Source organism: Oncorhynchus nerka, linkage group LG15 (genome assembly GCF_034236695.1).
Source record: "Oncorhynchus nerka isolate Pitt River linkage group LG15, Oner_Uvic_2.0, whole genome shotgun sequence".
In the NCBI taxonomy this organism is placed as follows: domain Eukaryota; kingdom Metazoa; phylum Chordata; class Actinopteri; order Salmoniformes; family Salmonidae; genus Oncorhynchus; species Oncorhynchus nerka.
In genome coordinates this window covers 58747743-58773949 of record NC_088410.1, presented here as the reverse complement: position 1 = coordinate 58773949, position 26207 = coordinate 58747743, and the positions used below count along the sequence as shown (strand labels likewise).

Below are 26207 nucleotides of genomic sequence, written 5' to 3'. Positions count from 1 at the left end.
TGAGAGGGTGAGGTCAAAAGAGGAGAGGAGTGGAAAGAAGGAGGCAGAGAGGAATGAGTCAAAGGTAGGCGTGGGGAGGTTAAAGTCGCCCAGAACTGTGAGAGGTGAGCCGTCCTCAGGAAAGGAGCTTATCAAAACTTGCTGAAGCACTCCAGATGATAGCCTGACATGTGGAGTGACACAACCAAATACTAGTGGAATACGTCATGTGCAGCTGGGGAATTGTGTAAAATGATAACGAGAACAACAATAAAATATCAAAACCTTGAAACTCTATTATCACCCTAACCTGCTACACTGAGGGTTGTAATGGTATCTATGAATGAAGAAACACAAACTGTCATCAGGGATAGTAGAGCTGGAGCTGCCACCTTTGGTCAGCAATCAGAGACATTTGTACACTGTAATACAGCCCATAATAAGTCATTAAAGGATGAACATAGATATTGTACAAACAACTGTCTAAAGCTACGAGTATTAATTTTTCAAATCAGGCTAAATTTGCCTCAGACACAATTGCAGGTGGGGTGTGCTCTGTGTTGGTTTAGCCTGAACTGGCAGTTAATGATAACTGCTGTTACCTACTGGTCTTATAACTAACTCATAGAAGGGCATTGTTCCTGTATTCGTCTTCAGCTCGGCTATGGAACACAGTCTGTACCCTGTGGGGAAAACGTATTTACAGTCAGTGGAATGACGATGTCTCTGTTCAATTACCTCAGAGTAGGAGCGCTTATCTAGGTTCAGTTTAGCCTTTTCTATGATCCTAGATCAGCACTTCTACTCTAGGACGCTTTATGAATACGGGCGCAGGTCTCAGATGAATGTTGGGTCTGAATATCAGAAGAGATTTCTGCAGCGAATTACACTTTTTATTTAAAGTACTCCAAAGAATAAGGGTGGAAAAATAAGATATAAATCATGGCACAAGGTTTGATGAGTTTATTGATATTGGCATCAAATCCTATCACAGTATTTTACAGTGTTTCTACTATATATGCATTGTCGTGTCTTTACTATCATTAAATGAAGACTTTTAGTTTTTATCAAATATTCTCTGCAATTAGTTTTACGCGATCAAACTGACCGGCATCGCGGCAGCATCTACACAATCCCTTCTCGTTAATCATCGATATATTTTCACAAATGTCATACTTCACAAAGTCTTAAGTAATTACATAGTAGTAGAAAAAAACGACTGTATATTGGAATATTAAACCCACCCAAATATAAGATAAAATAATGTATCTTTAAAATAAAAATAGTTTGTTCACTTGTTTATACAGACTCAGTTAACCAACTGGGACCAATAGCACGAATGTCATGTTTTTGTTTCCATCATGTTGTGTGAAAGGTGTTTGATTCATCCATTACTCTGCCAAGACCCAAGTCTGCCATGACCCGGTTACTCTGCCATGACCTGGTTAATTCTTCCGGACCTTACGCAATATCTCACTTCAGATGCTTTCTCTGCGTTCTGACATGAGACAGCAAGATTGACCTGTAATTCTACGTAGGGTTTTCTGGGCCAAACAGAATGACCACACCTCTTTTTTTCACACCAAGACTTCCCAGAACCAGTGCTTCTACATCTCATCAGCGCTACATACAGGAAATAGTGTGTGTTTTGGAAACAGCCACATCTCCCTCCAAAGAAAAAGGCATGGGGTGGATTATGTTCTGTCCTATAGTTTTCTAATTTTTATTTTATTTTACCTTTATTTAACTAGGTCAGTTAAAGTTAGTTAAGAACAAATTCTTATTTTCAATGACGGCCTAGGAACAGTGGGTTGACTGCCTGTTCAGGGGCAAAACGACATATTTGTACCTTGTCAGCTCGGGGATTTGAACTTGCAACCTTTCGGTTACTAGTCCAACACTCTAACCACTAGGCTACCCTGCTGCCCCTAAGCCTCTCAGACCAAGCAAAGGTTCACTTAAGCCTCTGTTACACAACAGGAAGTATTTGTATTGTTTATGTTAGGACCTTGAGTGACTGGCTGGACCTGCTTATCTCTAGTCCTATAGGGATGGTAGCTGAGAGAGGGGCCAGTGTCTCTACAGGGGCGTAGTGTCTCTGTCTAGGAGTTTGTGGCCCCAGGCTGGTATCCCCGTGTCCCCCAGGGGTCTGTCCTGCTCTGACTGCTTGGCCAGGAGGGAATTCCTCTGGGCCTTGGTTATTGGGAGATCCTCTGATGGCGTGGTGAGGATGGACAGTCTCTGAGGAATAAGAGACAGAGTAGCATTTCAAAGACAGACCACCAAATGAATGAGACATAAAATAACTGGTGATGTTTGCAGAACGTTGATTGTTTTTCCTCTTTTCTTAGTTGGTAGAAGAAACATCAGCATCAGTGTGTATTGGGGAGTAAATGGGGTTTGGGTAATGGATCTGATCATTGTAGAAATAGAGACATAACTAGTGATAACAACACAAATGGTACCTGCCAACTTTTAAAAGATCTGAAGTTTGGAATTGATAGTGAGAAATTAACCATGGCCTCTCATGACCATTGCTCCATCTTTGGAGAATGTACTCAAAGACTTATCCTCTATCGTCAACCTACGTAAGTAGCTATAGCTATGCTACCTATGATATATTGCTTGTTTTTTGGTTGCTTTTGGACCACTTTGAGTTGCTTTTCTGTTTTGAAACTCTAGTGCTTGACTTGGGCTGAGACAGTTGCCGGTACTCATGTTTGGTGCCGGTACTGTTTACATTTAGGTGCAGGAGCTCCACAATACTTTTGAAATAATACTCTATAAGAGGAACAGGAGCTCAAACTGTTAAACATTTTAGGTGCTGGTACTCAGCTCCGGAGAGCTCCTGCCCAAGTCAAGCAATGTGAAACTCTACAGAAACATAATAAATGATGTCCCTATTTACCTGTCGCAGTGTACCAGGAGTGACGCTCACGATGTAAACCATCCATAGAGGAACCATGAGGGTGGAGGAGAGAGTGAACCACCAGCCAACGGCGGAACCCCACCAAGGATACTGAAAGGTGTTGTTGAACGTCAGCGGAGTAAACTTTATCAAGGAGAAGACACATGTAGCCTAGAACAAAAGATATGGATGGATGTTGTATAATAAACATTAAAGAACACAATGTATTTTCTGATAGCATTGTACTAATTATAACATATTAGGGTAACAGTGAGGGTTGAGTGAGGACAGAGATGAACAAGATAAGGTTTAGAACAAGGTTAGTTTCTCCAGTACATTTTGGTCAGGCTTCTGGTGGAGCATTTATAATGGTCTAATAAAAAGCATGAGCTGGCGCACACCCAATATGTTCCCCCTGTTCATGATGCATATCAGGCATTATAGTTGAAACAAAAGATGACATGTAGTAACAAACATTTTATGAAATTGGAAACAATTAAATACACATTACTAGTCAAAAGTTTGGACACACTTAATCATTCAAGGTTTTTAATTTTTAATAATAGTGAAAATATCAAAACCATGAAATAACATAGGGAATAATGTAGTAACCAAAAAAAGTGTTAAACAAATCAAAATATATTTTATATTTGAGGTTCTTTAAATTATTCACCCTTTGCCTTGATGACAGCTTTGCACACTCTTGGCATTCTCTCAACCAGCTTCATAAGGTAGTCACCTGGAATGCATTTCAATTAACAGGTGCGCCTTGTTAAAAGTTAATATGTGGAATTAATGCATTTGAGCCAATCAGTTGTGTTGTGACAAGGTAGGGGTGGTATACAGAAGATAGCCCTATTTGGTAAAAGACCAAGTCCATAAGATTGCAAGAACAGCTCAAATAAGCAAAGAGAAATGACAGTCCATCATTACTTCAAGTCATGAAGGTAAGACAATGACGAACATTTCAAGATCTTAAAAAGTTTTTTTGAGTGTAGTTGCAAAATACATCAAGGGCAATGATGAAACTGGCTCTCATGAGGACTGCCACAGGAAAGGAAGACCCAGAGTTACCTCTGCGTTAGATGACAAGTTCATTAACTGCACCTCAGATTGCATCCCAAAAAAATGCAAATTCAATTCAATTAGAGTTCAATTAACTTAAGGTATAGGGGGCAGCATTTTCACATTTGGATAAATAGTGTGCCCAATTTCAAATTCCTGCTACTCATGCCAGGAATATAAGATATGCATATTATTAGTAGATTTTGATAGAAAACACTCTGAAGTTTCTAAAACTGTTTGAATCATGTCTGTGAGTATAACAGAACTTATGTAGCATGCAAAACCCAGAGGAATAACCTTTCAGAATGTGTTTTTTTGGTCTCTGTCTGTTCACTGTGTTCTTATTGGCAAATTATATTTCTTAGGAACCTGTTTTCAGTTCCTACCGCTTCCACTGGATGTCACCAGTCTTTGGAATTTGGTTGAAGTTATTCATTTGTGCAATGAAGAAGTAGGCCATCTAGGAACTGGGAACACCGTTGAGAGTGCGCAAGATGTGAAAAGTAGCGTTGGTTTGTTGTCTTCCTCTATTGAACACAGACCCGTCTACAATTTGATCAATTATTAACGTTTAAAAATACCTAAAGTTGTACTACAAAAGTAGTTGTATTTTGGCAAAGTTTATAGGCAAATTTTGAAATATTTTGTTGTGATGTTGCGTTTTTTGGTAGCTGTTGTTTTCTGGATCAAACGCGTCAAATAAATGGACATTTGTATATATATGGACGGAATTAATCGAACAAAAGGACCAATTGTTATGTTTATGGGACATATTGGAGTGCCACCAAAAGAAGCTCATCAAAGGTAAGGCATGTTTTATATTTTATTTCTGCGTTTTGTGTAGCACCTGCAGGGTTGAAATATGCTACTCTCTTTGTTTACTGTTGTGCTGTCATCAGATAATAGCTTCTTATGCTTTTGCATAAAAGCCTTTTAAAAATCTGACATGTTGGCTGGATTCACAACGAGTGTAGCTTTAATTGAGTATCTTACATGTGTCATTTAATGACTGTTAAAAATTTGCCGCACTGCATTTTCCCTGTTTTTTGCCAAAGTGGGACGCAACCGTCCCCATATACCATAAGAAGTTAACTGATACATCTCAACATCAATTGTTCAGAGGAGACTGCGTGAATCATGGTCAAATTGCTGCAAAGGAACCACTACTAAAGGACATCAATAAGAAGAAGAGTCTTTATTGGGCCAAGAAACATGAGCAATTGACATTAGACCAGTGGAAATCTATCTTTTGGTCTGATGAGTTCAAATTTGAGATTTTTGGTTCCAACTTCCATGTCTTTGTGAGATGCAGAGTAGGGGAATGGATGATCTCAGCATGTGTGGTTCCCATCGTGAAGCATGGAGGAGGAGGTGTGATATGGGGGGTGGAGGGGGGCTTGGATGAGCATTCCTCATGAAGCTGGTTGAGAGAAAGCCTAGAGTTTGCAAAGCTGTCATCAAGGCAAAGGGTGGCTACTTTGAAGAATCTAATGTCAAAAATATATTTGATTAGTTAACACTTTTTGGTTACTACATGATTCCATATGTGTTATTTCATAGTTGTGATATCTTCACTATTATTCTACAATGTAGAAAATAGTAAAAAGAAAGAAAAACCCTTGAATGAGTAGATGTGTTCCAACTTTTGAGTGCAACTGAATATGTGAAATTAAATTAAACAGTAATGTATGTTAATGTTAATCCTATGCTTGTGCTAATGGTAACACAAGCCTAATATATTAAATATGTAGTAAACTATTGTCTCCTAATAGTTTCACTCCTAATCAATCAACCTAGTAATTATGACACACCCCTCACTATTGTCATTAGTTGCACTAATTGCACTGTTTTGTCTACATAACCTGGTTCAGGCATTCATGACATTACCCTGAAGAAGGAACAATGATGTCGAAACGTTGGTGGTTTACCCAATAAATTACAGTGAGATTATACATAGAGTGTGCGACTCTCTTTGTTTTTATAGAAGCATTTATAATGAACATAAAGTTAGGATTTTCTACTTTACATAGGTTACACATAGGAATCCATTTATATTTCTCTGTATTGTCATCTTAACTTTTGGCTTTCTGTAAATCACTTGTATTACTGTGACATCAACGTCATGTTTACTATAACTATAATTGGAAAAATAACAAATTAGCTGTTGACAGTGGGGTGTAAATAAATAAAACTTACAGTGCAGATGACTGGAGTGACATACTTCAAACAGTACTTAATGATGGGTAATGGTCGATAACCGATCATGTCTTCTATATTATCGTACAGACGGTCTGCACCTGTGGAGTAAACATATCAACAGGGACTCAAAATCACAGCAGTCAATAAAAGGGTTTAAAAGTCGGTCTGTCAAATACCCAGGTAAACATTCTCAAACCACCAAGTAACAGACGAGTTTAGGAAACACTGGTCTAAGGTACCTGTATTTCTTTGTTTAGAAAATAAGAGCTTACGTTATGGCCATTCTTCTGAAAAACTGGTGAAAATGAAATCTAATATAAAAAGAGGACCAGTGTCAAGTGTACTCTCTCTCCTGCTCTCTAGGTCACCAAGGCCGCTCATCATTATGCACACCTGTCACTTCCGTTACGCGCACCAGCACCTCATCAGACTCACATGCATTTCATCACCTTCCTGATAAACCATCCCTATATCTGTCACTCCCTTTGGTTCCTTCCCCAGGTGTTATTGTTTCGGTGTTCATGTCTGTACGCTATCTATCTTTTTTTGTTATGTTCTATGTTAATTGAGTTACTAAATACACTCCCTGAACTTGCTTCCCGACTCCCAGCGTACATGTTACAACCAGAGCCTGTGAGGTGAATCCTCAAGGACTTTGGACATTTTTTTAAAATTTTTTACCATTATTTAACAAGGCAAGTCAGTTAAGAACAAATTCTTATTTTCAATGACGGCCTAGGAACAGTGGGTTAACTGCCTGTTCAGGGGCAGAACGACAGATTTGTACCTTGTCAGCTCGGTGGTTTGAACTTGCAACCTTCCGGTTACTAGTCCAACGCTCTAACCACTAGGCTACCCTGCCGCCCCTATAAGGTTATACGTGCTAAATTAATAGTTTTGAGATAATGAAAATATTTCAAGTCACAGATCTCAGAACTGTTTTGTGATGTCCTCCTGTTTTCATGTATATCACCTTATGTACAATTATATTGACAACATATCATTGTGATTGGATTGCATATAGAACCTTCTAGCACCAAGTTAAAAGGTGTTTGTGTAGATAGAACTTCCGATTTTTCATTTGTTTTTCATTGTAAATTAACTTTTTCAAAAATACTACTCACAAGTAAAGGACCACCTAAAGAGCAACGCTATGGGAATAACTCATTTTTGAACAACATGTCAGAACCTTATAATCCCAAGGTAACGAGGTGTCGTTTCACATCAATGTCCAAAGTGGCAATGTCTGCTAGAGGAACAACTTGGAAAACATCATAAACACCTTGAACAGAAACATCCCGAGGGAAGCTGACCTGCAATTAGGGTTTCTGTGATTGATTATCTGTGATTGATGGAATGGGGCCATGCAGGCAATTTTACAGCTACTTGTTATCAGGGATCCTTGGGATGTTCCAACTCAATTGATGTTGACATTTAAAATGGTTAAGGTAAGGTAGGGGTTAGGGTTTAAGGTAGGGACGTCACAAGGATCCCTGATAGCACTGACTATATTTTACTCTTATCTTTTCATAACACCTACAATGATAGTGGTAACACTTAATAATAACTTACATGAAAATGCCTTCATGAACGTTTGTAATATAATACAAGGTTTAGATAGCTGGCTAGACTAACTTACCTAACCAACTATAACATGTTAGCTGACATGGGCTAATTGGGTGACTGTCAGTGACTGACATAACAAGAGGAAAACTGCAGATGCACCACTACATTTCAAAATGTCACATAGTAGAATACACAATCTTAACTAACAGTCAGTTGAGACCCTGACTGACATTGAACAAAAGTGGTTGAGGGCCATAAATGGGAACTTATACTTAGCCCGGCCTACTCCCAGTGCCGTTTCTATCTCACCATAAACCCAGCTGATACACACTGACTGTAGTATAGCGAAGAGAAGCAGAGTCATCCCACTGCAGGCATAGTAATCAAACAGCTGGAAGATATACAGGCCTCCCTGCAAATAGAGGAGGGGTAGAAATAAAGTATAAGGTACAGTCTTACTGAGCACAACAATAAGACTAATCTACCTCCAGAGTCTACAAAACACTCAGACAATGATCGTAGGTGTGTCCAGCAGCCCAATCGCTTACGGAATAAATCAACCAACAATTCTGCGGAACGAGGAGGTTTGTTGAAATACAGGGATATGTTGAAACAGATCACTTGGGAGGTGCATTATTGATCATATCTCGTTACTGTCATGATTGATCTAATAATGATGGCATTTAAATTCTATATTTTGTATCCTATATCCTTATAGAATGATGACTTCAAATGACCTCTCACCTCTGTGACCATGACCAGGCCGATGAAGAAGCTACCCACACTGATGATGAGGAGGAGGACTTTACGCCGATGGCCAACCAGGAAGAAAGAGGGATACATGTCTGAGATGGCTGTCATCAATGCCTCCAGACCTACAAACTGAAGGAGAGATGATTGGGTTCAGTGGAAACTCTCTTCTTTGAAATACTAGCTACTCATTCACAGTCTCACATCCATTAGTTTAGTGATGATTATAGCATCTATTGTAGGTTATGTAAATATCCTTCGCAAAGAAAATATTTCGTAGGCCTTCAGAACCACTCTAACACACCTCACTGTCTAAACCCAGTAGGATTATCATGATGAAGAAGAAGATGGCCCAAAGCTGTGGTAATGGCATCATAGCCACGGCACGAGGGTAGGCGATGAATGCCAGGCCAGGACCTGTATGCAGCAATACAGGTCAACTCATTACTGAACTCTCAGGGGCAGAGGGAATAGTTAGATCCCTGAAATGCTTAGACACCTGCCTTGTAACAAACCAGAATTTACAGGAGTATTTTAATTTGTTTGTTTGTGAATTAAGTTGTTTATTCATGAATTCATTCATTCATATCTCACTGCTGCAACACTTACCTGATTCGGCCACTGTTGAGATGTCTGTCCCTTGTTCATAAGCCATGAAGCCCAGAACAGAGAAGATCGCAAAACCGGCCACAAAGCTGGTTCCACTGTTCAAAAGGCACAGGTACACACAGTCCCTAAAAAGAGATTCACTTCCCTGTTAGTCACAACACGAAGGCATCCAAATGACCTACAATATGGAGATCACCAAACTTTCCAGGTACTCTACCATTTCTTCAACCCAACCTCCAAAGAATTATGTGCACAAGGGATGTTTTTCCAGCACATTTTATCTAGTGTCGTGATGTTGTATTGATTAATGTGATGACTGCTGTTCAGCGAATAATTAACTGTTTATAATTACGTGATTAAATTAATCAGGTCATTATTAACACAGCAACCTGGGCACAATTGGAAAGTTTGGTTTTATTGAGGTTCCATTTCCCAAATTAACTCAAAGAATGTCAGTATATTGATTTGACAAAAGTCGCTAATTCATTAATTTCCTCCACAGTCTCGTCCTGAATATCGCATAATCTGTGAATCTGCACAAACACGAGTCCCACTAAATAAGTCTGTACCACACCAATTGAGTTGATTATTTCTTTACTAACAAGCTAAATGATAATATAAGATACACAAGCACACAGTCTAGGCTATTGATTAGAACTTAGTACACGGAAACAGGTCCCTAGCGGGTCAACACAGTATGGCACGTGTTACACTAAATGGGGATTTAAAAAGAGAGAATGCACAAGTAAAAGGCACATTTGTGAACATTTGTAAACTATGCTAAATTTATCCCTAACCTTGCCCCGAACTGCCGCTCTTATGGTTATATGTTTAGAATATAATGACGTAATTATGTGTCGAAGGTCTCTGGTGGGGTAGCTCCTCGTGGACCGAGTTCCTCCTTCTCCTCTGATGTTACCGGGTGTAAGTCTCTGATTGTCCACACGATGTAAGTGTCTTTTGTCTTAGTGGTCTGTTTCCTCGCTCTTGTTCTGAAAAGGGGTCTTCTGAGGACGACTAGGTGGTTCCAGTGTGGGAATGAAAGCAGTGTAGTCACACGATTCCTTGGAGAGAATAACCAGTTGGTCCTGCTTGAATTCACCCTCTTAGACACAGCTACTCATCTGTAGCATAGATTAAGAGCTTCCTTTGTCTTCTTCGACCTCGTGTTGCATTTTGTGTTTGCGACTACTGTAACTAAGACCATGACACTGGTCACCTATTCTGCTATGTAAATTCTTAACTCACATGTTTAATATCCTCGGGTCAGAAAGGGGCGTTTCCGTCTTATGGCAAGTTCTCTGGGCGTCGCTAGTTACGAGGCAAGGTCTGGATTTTACTCAGATCCAATTTAGACAACTAACTTCCCATTTCACCTTTACAAAAACATTCTATTTCATCTGGACATTTTCTACATAATGTACAGTATGTAAACATCAGGTATATATTATGAAAACTCTTCAAGTTACAATGTTTCCTTTATAACGTTGTAAGTTCACTTTTAATAACATAACAAAAACGACACTCGTTTTCATATCCCATCTATCGTCATTACCCCCATTTTGACTGACGAAATATATTGTCCCAAAGTCCATTTATTGTATGTTACTGTTCTAAGGTAGGTTCTCCATAGGCCCATCATACATTCCATTCCTACACTCACTTGTAACAGTTGTTGTCATATTTGTTGTAGCTGCCAAGAGCAGTCAGACAGCCGATGCAGATAGCATAGGAAAAGAAGATTTGTGTTCCAGCATCCATCCACACCTGTGAGACACACCAGAGAGAGACACAATAGTCTTCATAGTTTCACAATTCCGATATGCTAGTCACATCCCAGGGTATTAGAGGTGAATTCAAATTGTACCTATTTTGACCTTGTAGATATAAGTCAACAGGAAATGCATTTGCTTTGAAAATCTGAGTATTTTTTTATTAGGTATTGATATTGTAACACATCTGATGCTCTTAAAACCACAAACTGTTGCACCAAGGGAGTTACGTTTCTTGTGCCAGTGGTAATGGTTGCTGCCCTCGGTCATGTTGACTAGAGTTCAAACACCGACAGAGACGTTACCATTTATCCCCCACAAATCACTACAGTATGTACTGATAGTTTTTGTTACACCTGGACACAAATTATACAGTGAAGTGTGTTCCTACCTGTGGGTCAAAGAGGCGGGCTGGATCTGGGTAAAGGTAGAACTTGATACCATCTATTGCCCCCGGCAGTGAGAGTCCACGGACCAGCAACACCACCAGCATCAGATAGGGGAAGGTGGCAGTGAAGTAGACCACCTGAGGGGAAGGGAACCAGACCAGCATTACATTCCCTCAGTCTATAGCTCATCTTAACAACTCTACAGTATTCATGGTGTCATCAGGTTGAATGGCAGAGATCCCACCTTACCTTCCCAGTAGACTTCACTCCTTTCCAGACACAGAAGTAACAGAGAATCCATGACAGTAGAAGACACAGAGCCAGCTCCCAGTGAACACTGCCTAGCTTGTTTGGACTGTCTGTGAGACTCAAAACTCTCCTTCTGAAATCATATTTTCAGTTACAATCCCACCTCTTGCTTTTCACCATTCTCTCAACGCCTTCAAAAAGGAACATTCCCATGATTTCCATCTGTAAGGACTTAATAAGGAGTTGATAAATTGGAATGATTTTGTGTACTCACTCCCAGAACTCTCTCACTGGCGATGTTGCGTTCCCTGCTACTGTCCAATTTAGATGTCCCACTACTCTTCTGTCAAACTCCATGCAGGTTGCTGGTTAGGAGGAAATTACACAATAACAAGCATGTCTCAGAACTCTCTGAATCTTTCCTGGATAAGGAGATATTTACAAAAATTAAACATTAATCAACCCACTTGTCAAAAACGTAATATCTCAGTGGATATCCCAGTGGTGTCCAACAATTTAAGATACTATCTATCATTTGGGCATGACAAAGGTAGGTCAACGTCAAGATGTCTACACACTGAAGTTAACCTGGTCCCAGATCTGTTTGTGTTCTATGCAATGCAAACTCCATTGCTGTCCTTGTCAATCCAAACAGGTTTGCTATGACAATGAATGACAGGCAGTTGGTATGACAGCACAAGCAGACTGGCACTCAGGCTACACTGATATACATACCTGTGTTCCATCTGTTTCTACAACTGGCCCAGGGGAGCTCAGAGCTGAATGAGGAGAAGAGGTAGAAGAAGGCCCAGGCTAGAATGATGATGTAATAGATGCTGGAATATAGAACTACCACCTGACTACCATAACCCAGTCCTGAGGAGGAAGACGAGAAGGAGGAGGAGATTTTATAGACAAACATGGAGATTAAAATGTTTAAAAAAAGGCTTCTTCTAAGAAATAGATGCAACATATGTTATATCCAATCACATTCTCAACCTAAAACCACAAAAAACATTCAACTGTGTTTCTTTTTGATGTGGATTAGACTCCTTTCAAAGTCACCAGCTCTGATTAATAAGTTATGGGGCCATTCCAACAAGGAAGACATTTGTGAATGTTTGAACACAAGACAAGTGTCCTGAATGCATGTGTCATGTCACATTAAGGACTGTCACTTACTCTATCATGTAATAGCTCATGAATTAGTGTGAGCCTGTGGTATACTGTTGATGTTTAATCCAAGCTTCATCCAATAACTTGAGTGAAATGTCTTGTTACTTTAACCCCTTTTTCAAGTTGAATCAGGTTAGAAACAGACCAGTCATCCCCCCAAGCAATCTAAAATGTATCCTTATATTGTTTCAAACTGTTAACGCAATGTGATTAAAATCATGGTGAATTGACTTTTACAAATACAATAGTGCAATATCCTTTACAGAAGGAAAAGCCTGCATGTACTGTGTATATACTGTACCTATTATGGCTAATTGTCTGGCCCTATATGTCACCCTCAACCAGCACATTCTTGACAAATGCTCCAGACAGAAACCTTGAGTTTACGTGCTGAATATCAATTTAAATCATATTGACATTGCTTTGGATTGCAATACTACTTTCTCAGTTTTCCTGAGTACAAATACAACAAACAGACAAAGTTTGTCCTGCAGGGCCTCTGAATGTTATCTATTCTTTACTGAAGGCTTTAGCCTTTCTTCCTTCTAGCTATCAGGCTTTCATGTCTATTTCCCCAAGATGGCATCCACCGTAGGAAGTAAATACTATCAATGGTCAGACAAACACTGACAATTGAATCCCTAATATGAATGCAATACGTACAAGGCCCCATGGCCACATTCATAAAGCATACCAGTAGGATGGCTGATCTAGAATCAGATTAGCCTTTTAGATCATAATGACTAAGCTTATACGGACAGAGGCTACCTGATTCTAGATCGGCAGTGTTATTCAATGACCCTTTATAAATATGAGACCTGATATTTACCTTCAAACAGGGGGCAGATCTTCCTCCAGCAGGTGATGCTGCCCTGCGTGGTGTACTGGCCCAAGGAGGTCTCCAGGAGAAAGAGTGGAATGCCACAGGTGAACAGAAAGAGCACATAAGGGATGAAGAACACCCCTTATGAACAACACAAGTTAAACCACTGCTGAAATTGTTGCAACCCATATTACTAGCCTGTTCAACCTCTTTCGTATCGTCTGAGATTCCCATAGATTGGAAAGCTGACGCGGTCACCCCCCTCTTCAAAGGGGGTGACACTCTAGATCCAAACAGCTACAGACCTATATCTGTCCTACCCTGTCTTTCTAACGTCTTCGAAAGCCAAGTTAACCAACAGATTACCGACCATTTCGAATCCCACCGTACCTTCTCAACTATGCAATCTGGTTTCAGAGCTGGTCATGGGTGCACCTCAGCCACGCTCAAGGTGGTAAACGACATCATAACCACCATCGCTAAGAGACATTACTGTGCATTCGTATTCATCGACCTGGCCAAGGCTTTCGACACGGTCAATCACCACATTCTTATTGTCAGATTCGACAGCCTTGGTTTTTTAAATGATTGCCTCGCCTGGTTAACCAACTACTTACATTTACATTTACATTTAAGTCATTTAGCAGACGCTCTTATCCAGAGCGACTTACAAAATGGTGCGTTCACCTTAAGACATCCAGTGGAACAGCCACTTTACAATAGTGCATCTAAATCTTTTAAGGGGGGGTGAGAAGGATTACTTTATCCTATCCTAGGTATTCCTGAAAGAGGTGGGGTTTCAGGTGTCTCCGGAAGGTGGTGATTGACTCCGCTGTCCTGGCGTCGTGAGGGAGTTTGTTCCACCATTGGGGGGCCAGAGCAGCGAACAGTTTTGACTGGGCTGCGCGGGAACTGTACTTCCTCAGTGGTAGGGAGGCGAGCAGGCCAGAGGTGGATGAACGCAGTGCCCTTGTTTGGGTGTAGGGCCTGATCAGAGCCTGGAGGTACTGAGGTGCCGTTCCCCTCACAGCTCCGTAGGCAAGCACCATGGTCTTGTAGCGGATGCGAGCTTCAACTGGAAGCCAGTGGAGAGAGCGGAGGAGCGGGGTGACGTGAGAGAACTTGGGAAGGTTGAACACCAGACGGGCTGCGGCGTTCTACTTCTCTGATAGATTTCAGTGTGTCATATAGGAAAGGCCTATTGTCCGGACCTCAGGCAGTCTCTATGTGGGTGTCACAGGGTTCAATTCTCGGGCTTACTCTCTTCTCTGTATACATCAATGATGTTGCCCTTGCTGCTGGTGATTCTCGGATCCACCTCTACTCAGACGACACCATTCTGTATACCTCTGGCCCGTCTTTGAACACTATGTTAACTAACCTCCAGACGAGCTTCAATGCCCTACAACTCTCCTTCCGTGGCCTCCAACTGCTCTTAAATGCAAGTAAAACTAAATGCATGCTATTCAATCGATCACTGCCCGCACCTGCCCGCCCACCCAGCATCACTACTCTGGACTGCTCTGACTTAGAATACGTGGACAAATACAAATACCTAGGTGTCTGGATAGACTGTAAACTCTCCTTCCAGACTCACATTAAGCATCTCCAATCCAAAATTAAATCTAGAATCGGCTTCCTATATCGCAAAAAAGCATTCTTCACTCATGCTGCCAAACATACTCTCGTACAACTGAACATCCTACCGATCCTCGACTTCAGCGATACACTGTATATAGACTTTTTTTTCCTATTGTGTTATTGACTGTACACTTGTTTATTCCATGTGTAATTCTGTGTTGTTGTTTGTGTCGCACCACTTTCTCTTGGCCAGGTCGCAGTTATAAATTAGAACTTGTTCTCAACTGGCCTACCTGGATAAATAAAGGTGAAAAAAAATACATGTGTATATATATATTTTCCACCATAATTTGCAAATAAATTCATTAAAAATCCTACAATGGGATTTTCTGGATTTTTTTCACCTCATTTTGTCTGTCATAGTTGAAGTGTACCTATGATGAAAATTACAGGCCTCTCATCTTTTTAAGTGGGAGAACATGCACAATTGGTGACTGATTGGTGAATGTAAATATATCACTAGCCACTTTAAACAATGCTACCTTATATAATGTTACTTACCCTACATTATTCATCTCATATGCATACGTATATACTGTACTCTACATCATCGACTGCATCCTTATGTAATACATGTATCACTAGCCACTTTAACTATGCCACTTTGTTTACTTTGTCTACATACTCATCTCATATGTATATACTGTACTCGATACCATCTACTGTATGCTGCTCTGTACCATCACTCACTCATATATCCTTATGTACATATTCTTTATCCGCTTACACTGTGTATAAGACAGTAGTTTTAGAATTGTTAGTTAGATTACTTGTTGGTTATCACTGCATTGTCGGAACTAGAAGCACAAGCATTTCGCTACACTCGCATTAACATCTGCTAACCATGTGTATGTGACAAATACAATTTGATTGGATTTGATTTGATTTGACTAAATACTTTTTTGCCCCATATATATATATATATATATATATATATATATATATATATATATATAAAACATTCTATTGGTTGCAAGAATTTAGCAAATTAATTTAAATTGAACAATTCAAAGTTTTGAATCCGGTTTCGCTTTTTGTGTCAATTCATAAACCATGTGCCATGGAATCGGTGCATCAAAAATCTCTTCCCAACTATTTTGCAATTTATATGGCACAGCTGTCAATGTTTTGGTCCTTAAATACAACTGGTATATATTTTTATTTATCACAATTTTCTTTAACCAATTTTGGTCTTTAAAACCTCTTAGGGATATTAGCGTCTCAAGTGGCCAATAGCCTCGGGAAATGCATTTCGCAAAATTCAAATAAAACGCGATAAAACTCAAACTTTCATTAAATCACACATGCAGGGTACTCAATTAAAGCTACACTCGTTGTGAATCCAGCCAACATGTCAGATTTTAAAAATGCTTTTCGGCGAAAGCATGAGAAGCTATTATCTGATAGCAACAAAAGAATTAGCGTAGCCGGCGCTACACAAAACGCTGAAAAAAAATATAAAACATGCATTACCTTTGACGGTTATAATTTTAGGTAGAGCAGACATTTCCACATGTCTGTGTTAGCTGCATCTGTGACATAACTCCACCAGTCCTATTTATGATATAATTCATAAAGATTATACTTTTTTTTTTAAATATCGAAGAAAAAAAAATTAGTATATTTGAGTTTAACCACAGGAATGCAAGTATGTGTTTGTGTAGCTGACGGACTTAGCTACCACCTGAAGTGTTGTGCGTCCATTTGTAATGTAAATGTTAGAGATATTATCATGGGGTTTCTGGGACACGCTCAGTCGCCTAACATCATCGAACAATGCAGATAGAAAGGCCATGAAGAGTCATTGTGATTCCTAATTTTACATGTCAGAGAGGCATGTTTGTACTTCATAGCATATTTCTATCAGAGCTTAACAAAACGTTGGACAGTAGTGATGTGCATATCAGTATAGAGATTCTGGAAGCACCTAGAAGGTTTTGGATCCTTTTGTGCACACAGGCAGGCGCTGTTGTTTTTATGATTGTGCCCGCCTGATAGTATCTAGCCCTAGTGTGTACATATCCCTGTAATATTATAGCAACCACTGATATGTTTATATCAGCCATGATTACACATCTCTTCATGATTATTCCTTTACCGTCTTGTAATTGTGTGATTTCAATATTAGCCTAAGATATGAAAAGAACAACTCTGTACTGTCTCCACCACAATGCATTTAAATGAAGTGACTAGCTCTTTTGCATTGATAATGTAAAAGACAAAGGCTCACCTTGCCATACATTTAATATGTGTTTAAATGTATGACCATGTAAAGATGCTATGTGAGACTCACCTCCTCCATTTTTGTAGCACAGATATGGGAACCTCCATACATTCCCCAAGCCTATGATCTGTCCGGCCACAGCCAGGAGGAACTCCAGCTTGCTTGACCACTGACCCCTGGTCTGGGTGCTTGGCACAGGGACAGGATGGACCAGACCCATCTCCTGCTGGGAAAGCATATTGAACCTCAAATTGGGATCATTATGCTTTTCCATAACACTGAGGAAGACAAAGACAAAGTTAGTTTTATGCGGTGAACACATGTTTATCTAACATAGTCTGTGTGTTATGAAGACAGTATAAGGACACACAGCTAACAGCTACATACTGTATGGCCAGCTACATATGAACAGCTCCATATGACCAGCTCCATATGACCAGCTCCATATCACCAGCTACATTTGACCAGTTACATATGACCAGCTACATATGACCAGCTCCATATGACCAGCTACATTTGACCAGTTACATATGAACAGCTACATATGACCGGCTACAGTACATATAAACAGTTACATATGACCAGCTACATATAAACAGTTACATATGACAAGCTACATATGACCTGCTACACATGACCAGCTACATGTGAACAGTTACATATGACCAGCTACATATGAACAGCAAGACTACATATGACCAGCTACATATAAACAGTTACATATGACCAGCTACATATAAACAGTTACATATGACAAGCTACATATAAATAGTTACATATGACCAGCTACATATAAACAGTTACATATGACCAGCTACATATAAACAGTTACATATGACAAGCTACATATGACCGTCTACATATAAACAATTACATATGAACAGTTACATATGACCAGCTACATATAAACAGTTACAAATGAACAGTTACATATGACCTGCTACATATGAACAGTTACATATGAACAGTTACATATGACCTGCTACATATGAACAGTTACATATGAACAGTTACATATGACCAGCTACATTTGACCAGCTACATATGAACAGCTAGACTACATATGACCAGCTACATATAAACAGTTACATATGACCAGCTACATTTGACCAGCTACATATGAACAGCTAGACTACATATGACCAGCTACATATAAACAGTTACATATGACCAGCTACATATGACCTGCTACATATGAACAGTTACATATGACCAACTACATATGACCAGCTACATATGAACAGTTACATATGACCTGCTACATATGACCAGATACATATGACCAGCTACATATGATCAGCTACATATGAACAGCTACATACGACCAGCTACAGTACTGTCTGCTGTGAATTACAAGTATCTTTTATACAAATGTTTACCTTGGCTATAAAACCTTTGTAACTTTGTCTTAGGGCTCTCAACGAATCATCTGAGGGTGATTCATCGACCAGCTATCATTATTGTAGATCACTCAATTGATTCACTTTGTGTGTTGTATTGACTTGCTCCCTTATTAATAAGTCAATAAAGATTTGGTTTAAGTATAACTCTGACTTGTGTGATAAGTTTTTTTCTTCTCATTTGATAGTAAATAAATGAACCATCACATTTGGCAACGAGGATGGGATGTGAATCTTCACTTGGTGACCGCTCCTGACGATCTGGGTAAATGGTGCACCAGGGATCCCTCAAACTTGGGAGGGAGACCACAGGGAGACCACACTTCGGGAATGAAGCAGATTGACCCACCTTTGATCTGAGAGGCAGCGAGCCGAGTGGAAACCACATCCGGAACTTAGTTTTAAAAAAGAAAGAGGTGAGCGATACATGCAAAGTCTAGTTTTTAAGACAAGCCTCTATTACGTAGGCTCTGAGTGTGTATTCCTGTGTGAGGGGGGCACCTTGGAGGCGTAATCAGGGCCGAGTCAGTGGAGTATGATCTGAGAGTTAGTCGACTCAAAGACACCTATCATTGGTCAGTTGCGGGCGACCTAGAGCCGTCCTGACACTGAATTGATCACAGAGGGGATTGGTGCGGTCTGTAGGAGTGATGGGCCAGGGTGACTGTGGGATCTGTGTGAAGCACGTTACCTTGTGAAACCCTATTGGAAGAAGGACCTCATTCTGAAAAGTGTCTGTGTGACCGTCTAAGTGACCCTCAGAAGTGGTGAATTCCAATTATTTTAAATGCGCTAACCAGGACTGCCCTGGGTTTGGTCATTTAGCGTTAAACATCTAGTATCTGTGTGAACTAGTTTTGGCCATTTAATGTTAAAACATCCAGAATCTATGTGACCTGGATGAAAACTAGAATCTGTGTGAACTAGGTAAGACCATTTATGATATAGTATAAGATAGTAAGGTGCACCAGTATTGTTTTAAACCTGTACCCCATTTTAGAACTATTGAAAGATTTACATAATCATAATCATAGTAACTAACCATGAGATAGAAATGAGAAAATATTCCTGCAGGTTAAACTCTAATTGATTAGGCATGTTTGGGAATAGCATTGTGTGAATGTGATATGAGAGTTGTGTGAGTGTGTAAATACGATTTAGACATTTGCATAATACGATGATTGAAATTTGGTAGTCAGAGTTGATATAATGTTATTTTGGGGTTCTGTCCATCACTGCCCATCATAGAATATCTCTGGGTGCCATTGAGAGTGGGATGTTAGCAGCAAGTCTATTGTTTCTGGGAGGCTAGACTTTCCCGTGGTTTCTGGGGGGTTAGATAACATTTGAGGATTCCATGACAGAACAAAAGTTGGGAGTATGTTTGGAGAGAGAGCTTCTTGCAACCAATATAATGTTATATATATATATATATATATATAGGGGATACAATTTTCCCAGCTCTGCAGATTTTGCTGCGTGAAGGTAGTCATTAGATAATTTATTTTGGCACTGTCCATATGTAGCTGAAGAATTGCAACATAGCTGTGGAGAGTCCTTGAAAATGCAAATGGAATGGTTGATGTAAGTACCTAAGAAATTCTTACACTTTATATGGATTCTGTGATGATATGAAAATATGATGAATTGTATGTGTGTACAATCAATTACTGGAGATTTGATAAAGTAATACTGTGAATATAATGAAATGCAACTGAAACAACCCATACGTAGACGTACGTAGGTTTTGAGTTGGTCCCTTTAACTTCAACAAAATTCCAAAGACTGGTGACATCCAGTGGAAGGCGTAGGAACTGTAAAATGGTCCCTATCAAATATCCCTTGGGAAAGGTTAGAGGCAAAAAATTAAAAAAAATCTGAACAGTTAGTCCTCTGAGTTTTTCCTGCTGCATAAGTTCTGTTATAGTGACAGACATGATTGAAACAGTTTAAGATACCTCAGAGTGTTTTCTATCCACACCTACTAATCATATGCATATCATATATTCCTGGCATGAGTAGCAGGAAGTTGAAATTGGGCACGCTGTTTATCCAAAAGTGAAATGCTGCCCCCTAGGTTAATAATTTGTGCAACGAAGAAGAAGCACATCCTGGAACAAGGTTACACTGTTGAGAGTTGCGCAAGACGAAAAAAGGAGAATGGTTTGTTTACTTGCTGTATTGAATACAGATTGCCCCGTCTACAATTTGATCGATTATTAATGTTTAACCTCTTCAGTCGACCCTCTACTTTTTTTAACATTCTGTTAAAAATCGCGCAACATTTCAGCGCCCTGCTGCTCATGCCAGGAATATAGTATATGCATTTGCTTAGTCTGTGTGGATAGAAAACACTCAGACGTTTAAAAAACTGGTTAAATCACTGCTGTGGCTTTACCAGAACGGCATTTACATCGAAAAGCACAGGAAAAACTGATCACTGAAAATGGGGAAAATATATCCATGCGCTACTTGAACCCATTGATAAACGTGAACCACAATTAATTGCCTGAGGTTGCAGTACCTACAGCTTCCACAGGGTGTCTAGAGTCTTGTCATTTCCCTTCGAGTTTTTTCTTGGTCAAACACATACAGGACACCGTATCTAATCCGGTCTGGGACCGGATATTTTCGTTGAGTTTCTAGCCGGACATTTTTCCAGACGGACAGCTAATGATCTTTGCATCGCCTCCTGATGAATTTTATCGCTTATTAACGTTTACTAATACCTAAAGTTGCATTACAAACGTATTTCGAAGTGTTTTGTGAAAGTTTATCGTCGACTTTTTGAATTTTAAAAAATGACGTTACGTTTTGAAACGATGTTTTTTTCGTTTATCACACAGTCTACATATAACGATATCTAGGCTTTATATGGACCGATTTAATCGAAATAAAGACCCAAATAGTGTTTATGGGACATCTAGGAGTGCCAACAAAGAAGATGGTGAAAGGTAATGAATGTTTTCTATTTTATTGTGCGGTTTGTGTAACGCCGAAATGCTAATTATTTTGTTTACGTCCCCTGTGGGTCTTTTGGGGTGTTGCATGCTATCAGATAATAGCTTCTCATGCTTTCGCCGAAAAGCATTTAAAATCTGACTTGTTGCCTGGATTCACAACGAGTGTAGCTTTAATTCGATACCCTGCATGTGTATTTTAATGAACTTTGAGTTTTAACTAATACTATTAGCATTTAGCGTAGCGCATTTGCATTTCCAGAGCTCTAGTTGGGACGCAAGCGTCCCGAGTAGAAGCAACAGGTTAAAAATAACTAAAGTTGTATTACAAAAGTAGTTTGAAATATTTTGGCAAAGTTTATAGGCAACTTTTGAAATATTTTGTAGTGACGTTGTGTTTTGGTAAGCTATTTTTTTCTGGATCAAACGTGCTTTATAAATGGACATTTTGGGTATACGTGGACGAAATTAATCGAAAAAAATGACCAATTGTGATGTTTATGGGACATATTGGAGTGCCAACAAAAGAAGCTCATCAAAGGTAATGCATGTTTTATATTTTATTTCAGCGTTTTGTGTAGCCTGCTATGCTAGCTCTTTTGTTGACTACTGGTTCAGATGGGTGCATGCTATCAGATAATAGCTTCTTAATAACCTCTTGAGGATAGGGAGACGCTAGCGTCTCAACTGGCTAATTGCCTGGGGAAATGCAGAGCGCCAGATTCAAATAAAATGCTATAAAATTCAAACTTTCATTAAATCACACATGTAAGATACTCAATTAAAGCTACACTCGTTGTGAATCCAGCCAACATGTCAGATTTTTAAAATGCTTTTCGGCAAAAGCTTAATTAAAACCTCTTATGGCTGCGATCCCTGTACAGGGATCAACACCAGGGGAAATTTCAGAGTGACAACTAAAAATACAACATCGAAACATTAAACATTCTTGAAAATGCAAGTGTCTACACCCTTCAAAAGATTAGAATCTTGGTAATCAAACTACGTTTTCCAATTTAAAATAACTATTACAGAGAACAAATTCCATTGCTTTTGTTTGAGAAGAGCAATCAACAACAGAAACATTTTCCGCCATGACAGTTTTTACAAATTCACATCTGAAAGTAAAATTATGACTTACATTCTGACATCTTGCTCTTATTTCTCTTCCTGAGGATCTCAGTGATCAAATGAAGTGCCGTTTTCTTTGATAAAATCCATTTTTATAGCTTAAATCGAAACATTTTGTAACCCGTTTGTGCCGTGAATTCCATCTCTATCAATTTTTTACAGAGCATTCAACATAATTACACACGGTAAACCATTGTTTATCTAGTCATGGTTGGTTTCAGTGCATTCCTCTGGATGTTTGCAACACAGCCAAACTTCATTGTTTTTTTTGCGGGGAGTATTGACCAAAGTGAACTGATTTGAAGACAACGAGCAATGACTACCTTGCGCACCAATCATTTTAGCAAAGCTTCGTTGATGACTGTATTTCTGCCCAATGACCACTGATCTTCTTGAAATTTAGCTGGATAGATAGCCAATGAGCTGAGGTAAACGCCAGTATGTAATGGTTTTAGGTTGGACCACCATTCCTTGTTTGTAATCGCACACGTAACGAACTCCATTCTCGCCTTGACGATCAGAGGAGTTCCTGTGAGGCTTGTTACGCGCAGCAGTATTTCGGAAAGTTGTATTTTCAACGATTTCATTGAAGATATCATGGCGAATAAATCAGGAAAAGCGAAGTCAAATATTAAAGTGAAAGTGAAAAAGTGAGTGAGACAGATTTTTTGTTTGAGGAATGAGTGTTATGTTTCAAACAGGAACTGAGGAGCTGTTTCTGCAAGGACAGGACGTACTTCTGGACGGGTAAGTACTAATGCCGTTTTATGAAATATAAATATATATATATATATATTTTTTGAAAAATAATTATATATACTGTATACATTTTTTTATTTGCAAATAAATGTGTGGTTTGTTTGTGTGTGTGTGTGTGTGTGTGTATGTGTATATATATATATATTCCATGTCAGATATATATATTTTCCATGTCAGATTATATTTTCAATTTTTTTATTCAAATGGAATGGAGTAGAAAAGCAAACACACACATGGCCACTGCGCCTGCTACTCCTCTCCATTTCCATATGAAATAGCCATTGGGTGCTGTTCAGGGGAGGGCAGTACCAGTTAGGTGTAGCAGGGTGGAAAATAGCGTTTTTATTCTTTATACAATAAATGTGTGTTTCTTTTAACCTTTGTATTCTGAGTATGACACCCTTGTGGGTGTCAAAAGGGGGAGTTGAAAAGCATATATCAGTTGTTGATCTTTTCTGTTTCTGTAAAAAAAAATGAATGAATGATAAACTTTTTATCATTTTCATGAAATGCTATTAACATATTACTATGTTGTGACCCCTAAAATAAAGGATAAGGAGTGACACCCTAGGGGGTGTCAAAAGGGGGACTCAAATTTAGCACCGTTTTATTCTGTTTTTAAATGAGCTGTTGATCTCTTTTGAAATTAGGGGTTTAAGTTCCTAGGTGGCTGGTAGTCAATCTAGTACATTGTTGAATCGAATGGAGGACATGAAGGTATTTTAAACTTTGTAGCTTTTAAAATTTTAAAATTAATTTTGTAATTTTATTCACACCCAAATAGGGGGGGATTGTGAGGGTTGAAAATATGCTTGGCCTATCATGAAGGTGTTTGTATGTGTGAGAAGTAACATTAGCGGAAAGGCTATGGCTAACGTTGGGTATAGGCAGTTATCATAAGTTGTGGGGGACACATACAGAACGTAGTGTAGCAAACAGACTGTCTTTTGTTAGAACTCAAACTTAGCAATAACAGGAACCAGATGTGTAATAACGGTATCTAGGGTATAAACGCATAGATATTCTACACAGCAACAGTTACATCTATCAACTGGAGCGCCCGGGGGCTGGGACCAGCCTGTGCGCCAACGATAGGCTGAGTGAGTTTAAACCATGCCCAGTCTCTACTCTGACAGGCCAGCTCAGAAGAGGAACTACTTCTATCAGAGTATTTTAGAAGATAATATTAGTGTGTTGGCTAGTTCTCTGTTCTGCCCTGCGTGGTATTACAGCGAACCCGTAAATATGAAAATTGCATTTACCATTTATTGCTTAGCTAATAAAAGTACATAGTATACAATCGGTGTTTCAGTGTCACAACTTGTTCTGATACCAGATTCGAATTGACGCAACCCTAACACTAGGTATCCCCCTTTCCGTTGGGGCAAGCCCACATCATACCTAAGAGTTGGCGACAGTTAGTTTTGACTATTACGCTGCAAGGCAAGTCAGTTAAGAACAAATTCTTATTTACAATGACGGCCTACCAGGGAACAGTGGGTTAACTGCCTTGTTCGGAATGACAGATTTTTACCTCCTTAGCTTGAGGATTCGATCCAGAAACATTTCAGTTACTAGCCCAACACTCTAACCACTATCCACCACACCTATCGCACCAAATGTGAATGCTGAAGGGGCATGGATTTGTGTAATGTGAACAAATAAACTCTCGGCATTATGACTTTACAATGGATAGAGGATAGAGAAGTGACAGAACACGAGCACTTAAATTATTAGGAAAAGGGGGCATAATACATCTAATGTACAGTTGCAAAACTATTGAAATGTAATGGAGAGTGATAATGTTACATCTAGTTTGACAGATGTATTTTTTTATTACCTCATACCAAAGTCCACTGATTTCAACAGTCTAAAATATGTTGTATATTATGTAGTATTTCAACATATCAGCATGATATGATCAACAATTTGATCAACAATTTCTAGTTTGATGGACTGTGCCTAATGACTGTGGATGGAATCTAAAACTTCAGTCAATGAAATATGATTTAAATAAAAGCATTCTGTCAAGGCCTCTTTAAGGCCCATAGTGTGATTCCATATGTGCTATTTCATAGTTTTGATGTCTTCACTATTATCCTACAATGTAGAAAATAGTAAAAATAAAGAAAAACCATTGAATGAGTACAGTAGGTGTGTCCAAACTATATTTTACAGCACATAAATGACCAGCCATTTACTAAGAAATAACATGGCAATGACACAGTAATTATGTTAAAGTAGTGGACACACATCCAGTGACCTTTAGGTGAGGGTCACGTCAAGAAAATCTGTTACATTTGACATTACAGTGTAAGTACAGTATAATAATGAGTAATTACAATACTGTTGCACTGTACTTACAGGAATAATTCCACTGTAATAAAGGCACTGTAATATAAAGTGTTACCTAAACATCTAGCTCAAAGAAAATAATGAAATCTGTAGTGCTCACCATTCTCCATGCGTTGTAGCTGAGCAGCATTCTTCAAGAATTTCCTCTGAACACCTCTCAACTTCATTCATCACAATGTTTTTCTCGTATTTTTATTACCTAAATGTTATGCTATATTTGCCTATGTGGACTTACTGTATGGCAGAGCGCTC

General features: G+C 39.1%; 1 protein-coding gene across 4 annotated transcripts; it reads right to left on the bottom strand.

Moving 5' to 3' along the window:
- Positions 1 to 927: 927 nt before the first annotated feature.
- Positions 928 to 26207, bottom strand: LOC115142968 (sodium- and chloride-dependent GABA transporter 2-like). Of its 4 annotated transcripts, XM_029682884.2 has the most exons (15): positions 26056 to 26207; positions 17420 to 17628; positions 13492 to 13626; positions 12222 to 12362; positions 11761 to 11851; positions 11487 to 11619; positions 11240 to 11374; positions 10740 to 10843; positions 9077 to 9201; positions 8772 to 8884; positions 8462 to 8599; positions 8027 to 8129; positions 6149 to 6249; positions 2888 to 3058; positions 928 to 2220 (listed from the first exon to the last, which is right to left on the bottom strand). In XM_029682884.2, the coding sequence occupies exons 1-15, from the start codon at positions 26124 to 26126 to the stop codon at positions 2059 to 2061; spliced, it is 1932 nt and encodes a 643-aa protein (XP_029538744.1). In that variant the 5' UTR covers positions 26127 to 26207; the 3' UTR covers positions 928 to 2058. The 4 variants fall into 4 exon arrangements, with proteins under 4 accessions (XP_029538744.1, XP_029538746.1, XP_064857820.1 ...); XM_029682886.2 differs by lacking the exon at positions 26056 to 26207 and having other exon boundaries at positions 13492 to 13561; positions 17420 to 17509; XM_065001748.1 differs by lacking the exons at positions 928 to 2220; positions 2888 to 3058 and adding an exon at positions 3065 to 5372.